The sequence below is a fragment of the Mesoplodon bidens genome (genome assembly GCF_964165515.1).
Source record: "Mesoplodon bidens genome assembly, chromosome: 13".
In the NCBI taxonomy this organism is placed as follows: domain Eukaryota; kingdom Metazoa; phylum Chordata; class Mammalia; order Artiodactyla; family Ziphiidae; genus Mesoplodon; species Mesoplodon bidens.
In genome coordinates, this window is record NC_138169.1 from 41,031,310 (window position 1) to 41,049,001 (window position 17,692).

The 17,692-nt window shown below is 38.5% G+C and overlaps 1 protein-coding gene across 3 annotated transcripts in view; it reads right to left on the minus strand.

Moving 5' to 3' along the window:
- Positions 1-17,692, minus strand: part of OSBPL1A (oxysterol binding protein like 1A) — a 221,135-nt gene that overhangs the window by 129,601 nt on the left and 73,842 nt on the right. For all 3 annotated transcript variants that reach the window (XM_081252524.1, XM_081252523.1, XM_081252525.1), the window contains one exon: positions 4,253-4,359. In XM_081252524.1, the coding sequence (XP_081108650.1) occupies positions 4,253-4,359 (107 nt within the window). The remainder of the gene's footprint in view (positions 1-4,252; positions 4,360-17,692) is intronic.

Sequence of the window (17,692 nt, forward strand, 5' to 3'; positions counted from 1 at the left end):
TGGGTTACATCCCTTTAGCAGTGAGGAGATTTAACATTTTATAAGTGAGTTTACACTAAAACCTGATTAGACTCATAATATCAAGGGGAGCTCAATAATACACAGACCCAGAGGGCACCAGTGATGACTGCTGAATGACATTTTGACCACTTCTGATACCAACCTCTGGTGAGGAGAACTGTAGAAACAATGATTCATGAAACCAGTTTCTAGCCTTCTGAATGGAACTCTCAAAACAAGGTTAAAGAAAAACCATAGCCTTCACATTCTATTATAGTATGTTTCCCAAATATATCATAAAACATACAGTAAAGGGGCTTCCCTGGTGGCGCAGTGGTTGAGAATCTGCCTGCTAATGCAGGGGACACGGGTTCGAGCCCTGGTCTGGGAGGATCCCCACATGCCACATGCTGCGGAGCAACTAGGCCCGTGAGCCACAACTACTGAGCCTGCGCGTCTGGAGCCTGTGCTCCGCAACAAGAGAGGCCGCGGTAGTGAGAGGCCTGCACGCCGCGATGAAGAGTGGCCCCCGCTTGCCACAACTAGAGAAAGCCCTCACACAGAAACGAAGAACCCAACACAGCCAAAAATAAATAAATAAATTTTTAAAAATACAGTAAGGTTGCCTTTAGTAGATCAATCACAAACTTTACAGCTTATCTTATATATTGCCTTTTTTTTCCGACAACATAAGTAGTGTTATTTCAAGTAAAATACGCCTACATAATGCCTCATTTATGTAGAGGTCATGTGGATACCTGGAATATCTAGGCTGTATCAGAGAATCTCCAAACAAGCAAAGAACACCCACATACCAGAAGGCCCCAGACCCTAAAGCCTGTGCTCATTGTCAAGCCAAGTTTCTCACACTAAGCCAGCTTACTCTTACTGTGGACATAATTTTACCAAGTTTGGTTACTGGTTTTCTTTTTAAACAAACAGGAGATTAGTATGAGTAAATCAGAAGGGATCAGTATTCCACTGCTAGAGACAAGCACCCAGTTGGTCTCAAAAACAGGAGAGAAGAAAATTTTAGAACCATAAGGAGTAAAAAGGAATTAAAAAGCATTAGCAGGATTGGGCCATTTAATCAAAAAAGAGTCCTGTAAACATTATCCCCTGACGGTATCTCTGTATTAAGGCAAAGAGTAATTACAAACATACAAAAGGACAATCCTGAGGCACCCAGAAGAGATAAAGTATGAAATCTTCAGTTTAAGAAGTAAATGTGTAAGATTCAGAGTAACTGTCCTCAAAAAAGGTTAGAATAAAAACGCTTTTTCTGCCGCTGGGGCTGGGGTCACTTACACCTACCGGGTCCCCATTCTGTGCCAGGTGCTACGCAGTGTTTTGCCAATCGGATCTCATTTACTTCTCAGAACACTCTTTTTTGGTTGGTCACTACTTTGAAAAGGAGATTGTGTTTTACTGAGGTGAAGACAGAGATTACATAGCAGAACCAGGAACTGGACTCAGGTCTATGTGAGTTCAAGCTTATCACTGCTCTTCTAATAAAGTTTTTGGATAATGAAAATAAAATTTATGATGCCTGATACATAAGGCATTACAGTGCACAATTATTCCACTCTGACCTCAATTAAGCGATTAAATTCCTATGTTGTAACTCTTAACTACTTGATAAGACCAACTTCAATGATGCCATTTATCTTTCAAATATTTTTCAGGCCTTCTCATCATCTATAATCATATTTCTCAGAGGGAAATCCATGGATTTCTACTGAGGGCCCCACAGGGTTGATATTTCATAGAACTACTAAAAAGAAAAATCTTAAAATACTCTAAAAACAATAAATGCCATTTACTAAATGAATACTTTGTGCTCTTGTGATATGCTAATATGGTCTATATACATATTATTCATCTACATACATCTGTTCTCCACACCCAACCATCAGGTGTTTACATATCTTCATTCTTCAGAAACTTGCCCAAGGTCCTACAATCAGTTAGGGAAAGACTGAGATTTAAAAGAGGTCCATTAGACTTTCAGACCAGGGCTCTTAATGACTTTCTATATGGTCTCTCTTATATGAAAGATGAAGGTATCAAAGTTCAGAGAACTTAAGTAGCCAATCATCTCTTAAATAATAAGTAATAAGGATGGAAACACAACACAGTCATTCCACAGTCAAATAAATTTTCTTTAGACAACACCACCTCCTCCCAAAACAAGATAAAACCAATGGTAAGACACAGAAGCTCCAAGATGCCATCAGAGAAAAGGGGTCACAAGTGTTAATTAGCATCCTACAATAACAACCGTGGACTTACACTCAGGGCTTACTATGTGTCAGAAACTATGCTAAGCATTTTGCTTACAATTATGTTACTTAATCCTGATGACTAATTTTAAAGGCATAAAGAGGTTAATTAGGTTAAACTTTAGGCTAATATCCTTGCACATGTAAATTTACACACAGAGGTGGTTACCTAGGCTATTTTTTTTTAATCTGTTTAAGATTAGGATAGGTTGGCTTCTTCAGAAATTAAAGTACTTCTAATCTAGTGTTGACCTTAAAACTATACAACCCGAGAACAAAAAAGTTATCAATACATTCATCAAATACCATACAGGAGATGTGAATTTAGTTTTACAAGGTAATCTTACCTGAATCCTGTAACATCATAATTTGTTCTGTTCTGCAATGTTCTGCAATTCTATTATCCTATTTGGATTTATTTAGGTCACTAAATCATTCCTCATTTAAACAAGCTAGAATATGAAATTTGCAAAGCACCAAAAATAGAAATGCTGAAAAGGGATATTTTCAAACACCATTAGGAGAATAAACCATTTAACATGTTTAATGAACAATTATGTTTTCCCATGGTATTTAACAGAATTCTGTTGAAAGACTTTCTGTAAGTTTGTTTTAAATGAATTCAGATTATTATTACATATTTTTTCTTATTCTCCAAATAAAATAATTATGGAATTTGTGGTATACATAACAAACAGAGCATTTTAAAAATTTCACATGAATTCACAAGGCTTCTTATTTTAATGATGGGAAAATATAATTTTAGATCCTTACATATAAGAGAAACATATATAAGACCATTTTCATCTATCTTGTTTTACACCAAAACCTAATCTCTAACCAAAAGGCACAAATCAATTGTAACAAGAATAAGAAAGTCAGTGTCCTTGGAGGGTATTGTGCTAAGTGAAGTAAGTCAAACAGAGGAAAAACAAATACCATATGATTTTACATATATGTGGAACCTAAAAAAAAATAGAAAAAAAAAACAAAGAAATTTGGTGTCTTAATCTAAAAAGTTGAAGATTAAACGTGTAGAAATTAAATGCAAAACAAAGCCTATTGCTACTTGGCTTGCATTAAACTCATGAAAATGAAGGAAAAAACATAAAAAAAGAAAAATCTTAGTTCAGGCAAAACACACCTGGAGCTTCCCTGGTGGCGCAGTGGTTGAGAATCTGCCTGCCAATGCAGGGGACATGGGTTCGAGCCCTGGTCTGGGAAGATCCCACATGCCGCGGAGCAACTAAGCCCATGCGCCACAACTACTGAGCCTGCGCGTCTGGAGCCTGTGCTCCGCAACAAGAGAGGCCGAGATAGTGAGAGGCCTGCGCACCGCGATGAAGAGTGGCCCCCGCTCGCCTCAACTAGAGAAAGCCCTCGCACAGAAACGAAGACCCAACACAGCCAAAAATAAATAAATTTATAAAATTAAAAAAAAAACACACCTTAATGACTTTTCAGTCCTTAGAAAAAGAGTTACTAATGGATGGCATACCACTTTTACTCATATTTGGAAGATCAAATGGCAAATTTTTAAATGGGAGAGAGCAAGCAACAAAGAGCACAAAAAAATATTTAATCCATTAAGCTGAGTTCACATAGCTAAGTATGATAACAATCTATTTTCTAAATAAAAGTATATATTTTTCATATAGAGACCTTTTGTTTCTAGAACATTTTCATAGTCTGTCTTATCAAAATGTCACGACAACCCTGAGTAGATCAACTTTAAACATACTTGTTAAATATGGGTACATAAACAAATTAAATGAACAGAAGTTATTTCAGAATTATTCTGCTTAATCAAGAATAAATAAGTTCTAACTTTTGGTGAAAAATGAAGCTGTCGTTGCCTTTATTAACTCTATTTTCTCCTACCTTTGGACAGTTTGAAAGCAATGATATATTGGATGATCAAGTGTGACACCCAAACAATTATTTAAAAAATTCAGTTCCAAACTACCTACCCCTTCTTGTTTGGTGAAGAGATTAAGGCAATCACTCAAAGCTACACAAGTTTCTCTAGAAGCTTCAGAGACAACTTCAACTTTCTGAAGGAATGATGGAAGCATTTCTATAAATAAAAAAATAAATAAAATGAGTAGGATTTTAAGTAATCTTAAAGTAAACTAAGACCACAAAAGTATTTTTATATCTACTAACCTCATGTTTCCTTCTAGCTGCCTTAAGCAAAGCATATAGTATATTCCTTGGGCATCATAATTAAGTACCTACTGTATGCAGGGCACATAAATTAGTACAGAAAAAGAAAGAACAAAGCCTTGACTTAGAAAAGCCTATATCCTAAAAGGAGAAGAGCCAGGACCTACTAAAAAAAAAAAAAAAAAAGGTTCATAGGAATAAATAATATAATGTTTAAGAAAAACAGTTGTCAAGAAGGACTGATATCATTACTTATAAACATTAACATTTCCTTTCATGATATTCATTACTAGATAAGTAATTTTATTCAAAGGCAAAGTGCTAAAAAGAGACAAAAATAATCCTGTAGTTGACAATGATGGCTAACAGATCTGAAGGTGGCATTAACTCAACTTCTCCTACTTCTTTTTTTTTTTAATCTCATTAATAGGTTTTTAATATGATTTTTAAAAATTTATTTATTTATTTTATTTAATTTTGGCTGCGTTGGGTCTTCCTTGCTGCGTGCATGCTTTCTCTAGTTGCGGTGAGCGGGGCCCACTTTTCATTGTGGTGTGTGGGCGTCTCATTGCGTTGGCTTCTCTTGTTGTGGAGCACGGGCTCTAGGCATGCAGGCTTCCATAGTTGTGGCTCGTGGGCTCTAGAGTGCAGGCTCAGGAGTTGTGGTGCACGGGCTTTGCTGCTCCACAGCATGTGTGAACTTCCCGGACCAGGGCTTGAACCCTTGTCCCCTGCATTGGCAGGAGGATTCTTAACCACTGCGCCACCAGGGAAGCCCTCCTCTACTTCTTATTTGGATAAATGTTTCGTATAAATAGGTCTTTCACTCTCAAAAATATGTCCCTGTCAAGGTCCAGCATCTTTCAGTATATGTTAAGTTGGGAAATAAATGATAATATCAATATCTCCCCTGGACCCTTAAAGAAAATCTTAATCCACTTTACCATTACGGAAAACAAACAAACAAACAAAATAACATAGCGTTGGCAAGAGAAAGCTGTAAAATACACACATGTCACTTAAGTGAAATGTCATATCCTGTCCAGATTAATGTGACAGAAATGTACTTAGTTGAAATAGCTTGGGATTTTATGTTGATTATACATTAGATCCTTCACATCTGTCCCTTCCATCAAATAAAAAAAATTAAGAAAGCTTTAATTAAAAATAAAAGAGAAAGACAATTAAATCTGTAGCATCCTATGTATTTTAAGTAATTGTGATTTACGTAAAACACTATTCTTAAAACATGGTAAACAAGGTCAATAAACAAAGAATCAGGTAAATCCAAATGCCAGCAATTTGCAATGATTAGGCCATAAAACAGTGGGTTCCATCAAGAAACAAAAGTTTTCAAATGGAAAATGGAAAGAAAAATAAAATCTACAGAGAACATATGACAAATTATTTAGCCATTATTCTAAGTGATAAAGTTGTATTGCTCTGTTTTCTTCTTTTTTACATTTTCCAAATTTTTTATATGACATGATTTATTTTAGCAAAGACAAGTCCTTTTCTTGGAAAAATTATTTCTCAAAACTCATAAGGCAGGGTTTCCCTGGTGGCACAGTGGTTGAGAGTCTGCCTGCCGATGCAGGGGACGCGGGTTCGTGCCCCCGGCCGGGAAGATCCCACATGCCGCAGAGCAGCTGGGCCCGTGAGCCATGGCCACTGAGCCTGTGCGTCCGGAGTCTGTGCTCTGCAACGGGAGAGGCCACAACAGTGAGAGCCCCGCATACCGCAAAAACAAACAAACAAACAAAAACTCATAAGGCAAAAGTGGGCAACAAAAGGAAAAGGTCAGGGACTTCCCTGGTGGCGCAGTGGTTAAGAATCCACCTGCCAATGCAGGGGACACGGGTTCGAGCCCTGGTCCAGGAAGATCCCACTTGCCGCGGAGCAACTAAGCCCGTGTGCCACAACTGCTGAGCTTGAGCTCTAGAACCCGTGAGCCACGACTACTGAACCCCTGTGCTGCAACTACTGAAGCCTGCGTGCCTAGAGCCCATGCTCCGCAACAAGAGAAGCCACTGCAGTGAGAAGCCCATGCACCGCAACGAAGAGTAGCTCCCACTCGCCACAGCTAGAGAAAGCCCGCATGCAGCAACGAAGACCCAATGCAGCCAAAAATAAAACAAATAAATAAATAAATTTATAAAAAAAGAAAAAAAAGGAAAAGGTCAGAGTGAATGAAAGTAATAAGAGTCTTTCATTAATATCTGGATATAAACACCAAATTGACATTTTATCATATTTTTCATCTTATGGAATAGAATTTCCTAGCTATTCTTAATAATACTCAAATAATTGAAAACTACTATATTCTAAAATAATTTTGACTTTACATACTTTTTCTTTTTGAATCTTTGATACACACTGTGAAGATTTATTCTGTACTTAGTTGCTAAACAGCAAAAGAGAGTACCATATGCTAGATGCCATGTGACTTAAATAGTACCTCAACAGATGTCTTACACAGAGCTGGAGACCAGGGATGTGAGGAGATGCACAAGAAGAAACAGACACAGCCTCTGCCTTCCAGAAATTATCTGGGTAACCTAGAAATTTTCCATTTTCATGGCACAAAGGATAGGAAGATGGTAGCACAGCCATTCATGGATACATTTCTTTTTATTAAATACCATCACATGCTTAACCATCTCCAATTTTGTGTATGTTTTAGATATCTCACTTAAGATACTTGTTGATTAGCATAAAACAAACATTAAATCTCTAAATAAATTTTAAGGAGAATTTTACAAATTTTTAAACAAAACTGACTCTGCAAGCTTTCAAAAGATATTCTAAGAAATATATATTAAGACAAGTTTATAAGAATCTATTATTCAGAGTGTGTCAAATTCTCCTGTCCAAAACAGAGTCAAAAGTTACATAACTTGTCTGACAAGCTAGTATTCAAACAAGATGTCAGAATTAATATTAACTTGCACGGTGGGACGGTGTAAAAACCGTGGACTTTGGCAAAAACTCTGGGCAGTGCTGCGTACCAGGGACAGTGGGTTCACACTGGTGTGCCTCTTATACAATGTCGTCTGCATACTGATTACTTAAAAGGAAAACTACTAGGCTTCTAGAAAAGTTACCAACTGGGGAATCACTGCAAATATGTTTTAGCCAACTAATATTTAGAGACTGAGCCGTAATAAACAAATGCAAAAAGGCCAGTATGTTAACATATCTGGCCTACTCTGAGAACTGGACACTGTTAATTTGAAAAAAAAAAGTTATTTTTTGTACTAAAAATATTGTTGAACTCGGGAAAGATGCTGGAAGATCATATGTGAAAAGCTTAACTTTAGAGACATGTATAAAAAGCTCACAATCTGTCGTTTTCATGATTACACTGTACAATTTTTAATTGGGTAAGTTTTAAAACTAGTGGGCAAGAGCTTGTTTCTTGTTGTTAACAAGCTAAACCCTAACACAGAAAACTTCCATTGTTCTCCTTATATAGAAAAAGTCCACGCTCCTTAGACTAACATTTAAATCGTTCCATAAACAGTCAGCTTCAGCCAGACGGTTTTCCTGGAAATATCTGTTTTCCTAGAAATATTAACCTATTATATTTTACTGCTTCTAAACCTTTGTTAAAGATGTTCCATCTTCCGTGAATAATGGAAATAATAATTATTCATATTCAGAAGCTTCCCCACTTAACTAAAACTTTTTTTTTTTCAAGGCCAAGTTTAAATGCTATCCTCCCCATTGAGCCGTCCTTAAATATCACTGTGGGATGTGACCTCTCCTACTGGACTCCAAAAGTAGCCACATCCACTTGTAATAGAGAACATGGGTATTGTACGTATGCTGACTCTCTGCTACCCTCGGTAAACTCTAAACCTCTTTAAGCCCCCAAATACCATGCACTGAACTTTGTACAAAAAAAAGACTCAAATGTTAAAAGACTAAGGAAAATAATAAAAACATTTTATTCCCATGGCTTACATAGAAAATCCAAATAGTTTTGGATTATTTAATTTTACATCAAAAGAACTACTGTATTTTACTTTAAAAATATATAAGATACAAACATTTTCATTTATATTACTATAGGTTGGCTAATTAGGGCAGATTGATAAATTATTTAAAACTACATTTTCTTTTTACTTGAGGCATAAGAAAATATAGTTTGCCTGTTTTTCAACATTCACTCAAATATTTCTATCACTGGGGATAAGATATTTAAAAAAAATAAACTGGATGAATGGCATTTCATTTCCTCAACCTAGTCCTTCTGGGAACAGTGCTGCCTTAAGTGTGTGGTTTGTTTTTTTTAAAGTAAACACAAACAGCAGAGAGAATAAACAGTCCCAAAACTATCTAGTGACAAAGCTAAGGTCATAGGAAATAAAGAAAATATCAAAATAAGACAATTTCTCTCCTGTGGTGAAAAAAATGCAGTGCATCTGACTACGTGCATGAGAGACATAATCTAACCTGCATGAGAAGAGGTGTTTTTAAAGTTATCTCATACTCAATTGGAATTATATAAATGCCTCAAGAAAATCAGTACTCTCTCCTCAAAATGGAGAAAAAGATGTCTGCACATAAAATCAACTATTCTTCTAAAAAACTTCTACTACATAAAGCCGTAACTTAAAAAAATATCGAGATTGGTAACGTTATATAAGATGTAAGAATATAAATTTATCTTTTCTTGTTCAAATTAAGATGATTAGCTTGAAATCAATCACCTACTAAACAAGTACCACTGACCATTTGATCTGTATGTCTACATCTATACAATGTACACTAGTTGCAACAGAAGTATAAAATATATAGTTCAGAACAGCATGTGTTAAATGAGTTAAAGCATGAGTTAAATAAGAATAAGAAGATAATAAAAGGGATGTTATAAGATATAAATAGCAAACAAATTGTACATACATAAAAAATGTTACATATTCAGAGAAAAGAGTTACCATTATGGGATGCAGTAATAAAGTGGAGTTTGATCAAAGTAATGGGACTTGAGCCTGATCTTGAAGAATAAGCTTTTTTATTGTTAAATACAATGCCCAATAAAACGAACATATCCAAAATATCTGTAAGTATTATTTTCAGATAGTACTGAAAATACTGGTCCTGAGAAGAAGAGAGTCTCAGAATTATGAGAACTCGAGAGGTTAGAGGATTTGCATCTACCATTTATTGAGTGGCTACCATGTGGCAGGCACTACACTCCAGGTGCTGGAGATAGGGCGTAAGTAACTGAGAAATAGTTTTTGTCCTTAGAAAATTTGTAGTCTAGCAAGGAAAACAGAAAATAAAACAATTATTATTGAATGAACAGTACTGATCAGAGGGCGTCTTTAGAATAGTAAGGGGAAAAACATATTTGTTGGAAAAAATAAATTGAATTTATTTAAAATTTTAGAAAAGAGTGTACCAGTTAGGAAGACCTTTTGGGGTCAAAACAGGAAAGAAACCAGCAGAACTATGAAATGTATTTTGCATTCTTTTGCAAACAAGAGTGAACGGAGGGCTTCCCTGGTGGTGCAGTGATTAAGAATCCGCCTGCCAATGCAGGAAACATGGGTTTGAGTCCTGGTCCGGGAAGATTCCACATGCCGCGGAGCAAGTAAGCCCGTGCACCACAACTACTGAGCCCACACACCTAGAGCCCGTGCTCCGCAACAAGAGAAGTCACTGCAGTGAGAAGCCCGTGCACCGCAACAAAGAGCAGCCCCTGCTCACGGCAACTAGAGAAAGCCCGCGCACAGCAACAAAGACCCAATGCAGCCAAAAATTAAAAATAAAAATAAAAAAAATAAATTTATAAGAAAAAAAAGTGAAGGGAGGCAAGAAGGAAGATTTTATTGATTAAAATCTCCATCAAAGGCTATCACTGGGGACCTCCCTGGTGGCGCAGTGGTTAAGAATCCGCCTGCCAATGCAGGGGACACGGGTTCGAGCTCTGGTCCAAGAAGATCCCACACGCCGTGGAGCAACTAAGCCCATGTGCCACAACTACTGAGCCTGAAAGCCAGAACTACTGAGCCTGAGTGCCACAACTACTGAGCCCGCATGCGTAGAGCCCGTGCTCCATGACAAGAGAAGCCACTGTAATGAGAAGCCTGTGCACTGCAATGAAGAGCAGCTCCCGCTCGCCACAACTAGAGAAAACCCACGCACAGCAACGAAGACCCAATGCAGCCAAAAATTAATTAATTAATTAATTAATTAATTAGGAAAAAATAAAGGCTATCATTGGATTTACATCACTCCTGACTGTACTGTCCTGGCCATGAGCTCCTAACCTTATTTGTGGTAGTGGTCTTGTGAGAAAAACCAGTCAACAAAGTAAATGATTCAGGTAGAGTCACATGTGACCCAGGGACCTCTGTCTCCAGCAAGTCAAGAGAGAGGCACTAGTAGGGTCTGTGTCCCAACAAATAAGGTGAAGAGTGAGAGAATATGATGGTGTTTTCTCCTATAGACTGGGCAAAATAAATACAAGTAATAAATCACTTAGTTTCATAACCACTTTGCATCTCTATTTGACTCCTCAACCTGGCTGTCTGAAAGGAAGGCTGGACCCGGGACAGCAGCTCCCTCGCCAGTGCCCTGTATGACAGACCTGGGCAGGAGCAGCTGTGGTGGTCTGAGCTCTGCTTGCTCTTCCTGCCCCTTCTAAGACCTGAGGAGGCTGGGTCTGCCCAGAGGGGAAGATGGAAACAAAGTGCTACAGTAAAGGCGATTAGTGCCACGACAGGAAAAGTGGAGGGTGGTTTGGAAACACACAGTAAGAACACTTAGGCCCATCTTAGAGAAGCCAAGAAGTTTCTAGAAGCTACACTTAAAAGATGAGGAAAAGCTAGTACTTCACACAATGGGAACAAGACCCTAAAGCATGAGAAAAGTTCAGTGCTACTGAACACTGAGTAAGAGGAAGGAAGAGGTGAGAGATGAGACTGGTGATGCGAGCAGACACAGGTCAAGGTAGAGTGCAATTACCCTAAGGCACTGGAGGCCACAAGACCTGATCTGTCTTTAGAGGCACCTCTCAAACCACACCATGGAACACTCCCTGGAGGCAGCACGGCCAGTCAAGAGGGCCTGCAACCTACAGGCAGGACGGCTGTGGCCTACGTCAGTGTACTGATGGGGGGACAGAGAAGGGGACAATGGAGAGACAAAGGAGACACGGAACGTGCTGCGCAGGAAGGATGCACTCCAAGGTTAAGATGACTCCAAGGTTTGGGCTCAGGAAATTGTATCAAACCGTCATGTGTTCTTTCAGATGAAAAATACCAGAAAGAACCTCAGGACAAGAAAAGAGAAGAAAAAAACTGACAGGAAAAATAAAGAGGATTTCTTTGTTGCGAGCTGGAAACTTCAGCCCTGCATCAATCCCACCGTCCCCTCGAACTTCTGAACAGGAGACTGGAAGGATTTGAACAGCACCTCAACTACAGCAGCCAAGAGACTGTCCTCAACAAATTCTACCTTTCACTGTAGATGCAGATCTAGGGATGAAAATCCGTAACCCTTTCTAGTTCACAGATCAAAAGTTTAGGAGTAAATATAGATTTCTCCATTTAGTCCAGACTCATTATTGGCTAAGAGCAGTCACTGGAGCCAGGGTGCCCAGGGGCAAACCCTGTATGGTTTTTTACTAGCTGTGTGACCTAAGACAAGTTACCTAAGCTCTCTGTTAGCTTATTTATAAAATGGACATAATAGTTGTTATGTGCTAACACTGGGTTGTTATAAGGAATAAAAGAGTTAATATATGCAAAGTATACAGAACAATGCGCAAAAAAAGGCTGTATGTGGCTGCTGTTATTCTAGATCATACAATTTGTGGATTACTGATATATTTTACATTAGAAAGTACATGGGACACTTGTGGTACCTGGCTTACTAAGCTGATGGAGAAACATCCCTCTAACCCCAACCCATAAAAATGCTGATAAAATAATAATTAAATCATATATAGCCGAGTTTGAAAGAACAAAATCCCAGATATGCTGGAAACCAGCAGAGAAGTCAAGGCTGACAGAAGAGGCGCATGCCAGGGAGGGCATGGTAGGGAAGGCCAAGCACAGGGGTGTCAGAGGTCAGCTAGGACATAAAGCAGGGGCTGAAAGCCGTGCCTTCACACCTACATGAGGGGGAGATGTGGCTCTGGTCTCACCAAGCAGAGCAAGGCCTTGATCCCCAGTGAAAGCAGGAATGGGCTCAGGGAAGCAGTGAAGAAGGGCACTTTCTGCCTAGTACTGTAGGTGGGAATCATGAAACACAGAAATCCCTCGCTCAGGCTGCATCTAGATATGCAATCCAATTTTAAAACTATTACATCCTCAACAGAAACAGACAAAGAACTACCGTGTAGGGACACTTCCATAATCCAGGAGGCAGAAAAAAACAAGCTCTCAATAAAAAGCTAAAATCCACCGTGAAGGAAACAATCCATCCTAAGGGACAGTTGGCCACAACAACTTGAGACGTAAGAACATGCTGAAAGGGGCTTTAACTTTACACGCTTAAAATTATGAGAGATAAAGTTCAAAATATATGTAACATAAAAGAGCAGGCTTCTGTGGAAAAAATTAAAACTTTAAAACCACCACCTAGAATTTCTAGAATTATGAAATATAATTAGGATTAGAAAGTCAAAGGATTAAACAGCCAAAATAGATCAAACGGAGAAAGAAACTGAAACTAGAAAACAGATCTAAGGAAACTGCTCAGAATGTAACAGAAAAATAGAAAGAGAATGAGGAACTACGCGGTGGGGAGTAAATAAGAAGGTTCCACACATACCCACTAGGAGTTTCAGCAAAGAGAACAGAACAGATGAAGAAGCACAGTGTGAGGAGAGAACAGCGAAGAACTTTCCTAGATTGAAGAAAGAATGAAAGAGTCTTTGAATTAAAAAACATCTCAAGCAGCAGATATCAAGACAGATTAAAAGCACAAAACACCAAAGACAAAGTGGAGATCTTTGAAAAGCCATAAGTGAACATAAAAAGAAAAAAAAAAAGACTCTTCACCAAAGAATCATCATTAGAATATCAGAAGTCAGAAGAAATTGGAATCACATCTTCAAAATGCTAATGGACGGTAACTGTAACCCAGTGGGGATAAAAAAAAAAAAGATTTAGATGAGAGAGAAATTCTACCACCCGCAGATCCTCAGTCAAAGAACTACCACAAGTCTGCCTCAGGAAAAACACTGAAACCACAGGAGAAGAGTAGGATATAAAAAGCAGTGGCACTGACTGCGGAACCCCTATTGGTAAAAGAATGCAAAACACTCTCCAGTGTGGACAGCTTCTTCCCCAATTTGTTTGTCTCTATAAGGTCTCACCGAATTGTACAATCTGTTCGCTCATTAACTTGACAGAACAAATGCAGTACTTGTTTCTCCCTGAGTTCAACAGAAATAAGTTATAAATTTATTAGCTAAATACGTTATTCATTTTATTCACTCAAAATGCGTGTGTGTGTGTGTGTGTGTGTGTGTGTGTGTGTGAATGGGAGGGGAGGATGGGTAGGAAGGAGAGGGGGAGAAGGGCAAGCGAGCACAAGCTCCTACCACATGCCATGCGCTGTTTAGGAGCTGAGGATAATCAGTGAATAAAACAGACCAAAGTTCCTCCCTTCGTGGAGTTTATATTCCAAAAGGAGAGGCAGACAATCAACTCCACACACATATATAGGAAGGTTGATAAGTGACAAAGAGAAGAATAACACAAGGAAGGGGATAGCCAGTGCTGGAGCTGGAAGTTTAGCCGGGACTTGCTATCAGGAATGTCCTGGCAGGAAGAGCCAGCAAAGTCAAAGTGTAACTGAAAAGAATTTTAAAAAGAGATGACTCAAAGATGAGGAGCGTGAGCGAACTAACAGAGAGGAATGCAGGCCAGTTACCACCCTGGGACAGCGGGGCCAAGGCAAGGTACAGGAGGAGCTGGAGCCACAGAATGGGGCCCGCGGCGGGGTGGAGCCCAGCAGCAGGGTTAGACCACAGCCTGCAGGAGGGAGCAGGGTAACCCCGACCTGCTCCTCCTCCCACCCCTCCACCCATCTCCGCACAGGACCTCCCATTTGCTGGACCCAATCAGAGGGCCAAGGGCAAAGAAGCCCTAGTAATACTTCTAAAGTCGACAGTGATTACGGGCCCAAAGCACCAAGCAGGGCAGAGAACAGCTGTGGAGGAGCAAACCAGTGCAGGCGGCAAGAGAGGGCCTCAGTGGGAAGGTTCTGCTGGAGTAGAGACCTGGGGAGGGAGGGCGAACCCTGGAGTAAAGCCTTACAGGCAGAGGTGCCAGAACACCCACCCAGGCCCAAGGCAGCTTTGAGGGACAGCAAGAAGGCCAGTGAGGCTAGAGAGAGGCAGGTGGGGGAACCAGGAGATGAAGACAGAGATGAGAGGGGACTGGAGGGCTCTGTAGATCATTAGAAGGACTCTGTCTTTCACTCTAAGTGAGAAGACCTGGAAGCAAATGGATGTTTTGAGCAAAGGACATCAACCCACTGATGCTTTAGAAAGATCCCTGGGGCAGGGACTGTAGGGACAAGGGTGGGATCTGAGTGAGGAGGCTGTTTTAATAGTGCATGTAGGAGACAAGGGTGGCTTGGACTGGGGTGGCAACAGTCAAGGTGGTGATAAGAATATTTACTCAACGCCTAGAATTTTGAGGAGAGTTTTAAGTGGGTTGAATAAAAGTGCTTTTCCTTTTAAGATATTTTTCTTTTAGATAACTGAAAACATGCAAATGTCTTTAACCAGGGATTTACTATATACATTTAGTAACATGCAATAAAGTGCATGCATTAAACTTGGCATGTAAAGTAATATATCTTTTTTGGAAAGTAACTTAGCAGTATATATCAATAGGCTCAAAAATGTTAATATACTTTCACCAATTAATCCCACTTCCAAGAATCCTATGGTAATAAAGTGATGGGATTAAATATAAATGTACAATACAACATTATTTATAATAGTCAAAACCTGGCTGCTACACCTAAGGGTAAATTTAAGGTTGTCAGGGAGAACAGATTGACTGCATGGCTTTCAGGAAGTCTTCCAAAAGTTTTATAAGTTTGAGTGATTTTATTTGTTTTCGCAACCAGGCTTTTGGTGAAGATAATATAGTAGAGATTTTAAAACAGCATTCTTTGCACCTTGAATGATATGTTGCCAATGTCAGATACATAAATTTGGCATTAATCCAGGCAGAAATTAGGTTTAAGGTCCACTCATGAAAACGAAAGCATTATTTTAATAGAGGACATTTCAGACCAAAGACACTGTTTGGTGAAAAGTGTTTACGGGGGTTACGGGGGAGAAGAATTGTAAATAAAGCTAAAAAATCAGTTTGTGATCAGGCTATGAAAGTCCTTAAATGCCAGGATAAAGAGGTTGCATTTTATTCTGTAGTTTCAAGGACACTTAAAAGATTTTCTCAACAGAAAAAAAAAACATTTATAATAATTTTTTTTAAAAGTAACTTTCTAAAATTAATCTGGCAGCAATAATGCAGTATTTCACAGAATCTGAGTTGGAAGAGGTCCTGAAAGGCTTCCGATTCAATTCCCTTTAAGGATGGAATGCAGGAGGTTCCCAAAGGCAGGGAGACTAAAGGACAGGCTGCTGCAGTGATTTGGATTGAGGTGGTACAGAACAGGTACCGTAGAAGACGCAATAGGGAAGAAGGGCGTTGAGTCTTAAAGTCCATGTTCATATAGTTTCGTACTAAAATGTAAGACAACTAACAATTTCAACCACAAGAGCTGGACTCTGCCCACAAACACTTTCGTTTTTCATCTTGAGAAGTCACTGGCAAACTATGTAGGCAGTTGGGAACAGGATGTGTATCTATCAGCTTCCTTTAATAAAACACATGGTACAAGATTATTCTGTACAATCCCTGGCATTAAGAGCAGACTCAGTTACCTTCAAAACTCCAATTCCATTCATGAAATTATCTCAACCCTATTTACTTAGTATTTACATAAAATGTAGTTTTATTTATCTACACCAATCTTTCAGAAAATAACGTCTATAATTTCTGAACATAATTTCTATACATAATTGTTTATGTATAAACCCACTGACTTTTACTGTAGATATATGAAATAGAATTGTCAGATCACAGGCAAATATTTCAAAGTTTCCCAGATGACACTGTCCAAAATGAAACCACTCTTGCGGTACTGAGTATCATGTATGTCTCTAAGAGCACAAATGATGCATGCCATCATTATGAGTGACATGTCATACCAACGATCTGAACCAAGAGATCTGACTCAAGGTTTAAAAGAAAAAAACAATGTAATTTGGTTGTAGTTCTCATATAATTTCTTTCTTTGGTCCAAGTTAACGAAATTAATCCTTATATTTCATCTCACTCTATACAGTTTCTGTATCTTTTAAATGTTGTTAGTATCTCTGCTTAGTTTTGATGGTTTTTGGTGAGGATGGTATTTTAAAAGCCCATTGATGGTCACAGTTGCATAGCTCTGTGAATATACTAAAAGCCACTGAATGGTATACTCCACATAGGTGAATTCTAGGCTTATGTGAATTATGTCTAATGAAGCTGTTATTATTTTAAAAGCCCACTGAGGATGAAGAGCCTTAAGTAATAAAATATCCTTGCTTGCAATTAATAATCAAAATGACTTGACTGCTGTCCTTCCCAAAGCTACCATCACTCATATAAATACGTGTTTGTTGAACTGAAGTAAAGGGATGCCCAAGGTATATCTGGACAGATACAGAACACTTATGTTCAGTTTACTCTAATACTAACATTTCTTCACATTCCCTGGGCACACGTAAACTAGATCATGATTAAAATCAGTAGTTAATCATAAACTCACAGACAACTCAGTTGATTATATTTTAGTGGAGTTCTTTATAAACACATCATAGCTAAAGTCTAAAGCAACTGTTAAGAGTCTTAAGTCTAAGGAACATGATAACTGTTTAATTTATAATCAATAATTTTTTCTCAAAACCTAATTTGTGTATTGGATTTTATATTGGGATTTTGTATTTTGTACTGGATTGTATTTTGATTTTTGGAGTATTTATAATTAACTCCTGATAATTCATAACTAAAGGAGAGTAAAGGCACAAAAAATTACCTTTGAAAGGGAGATTAATAATTAGACAAATTCACACATACATTCACAGAAGGGCAGAAGACTGCCAACCCCTTCATTTTATAGATAGGGAAACCAAGGCTCAGAGAAATTAAATGTTC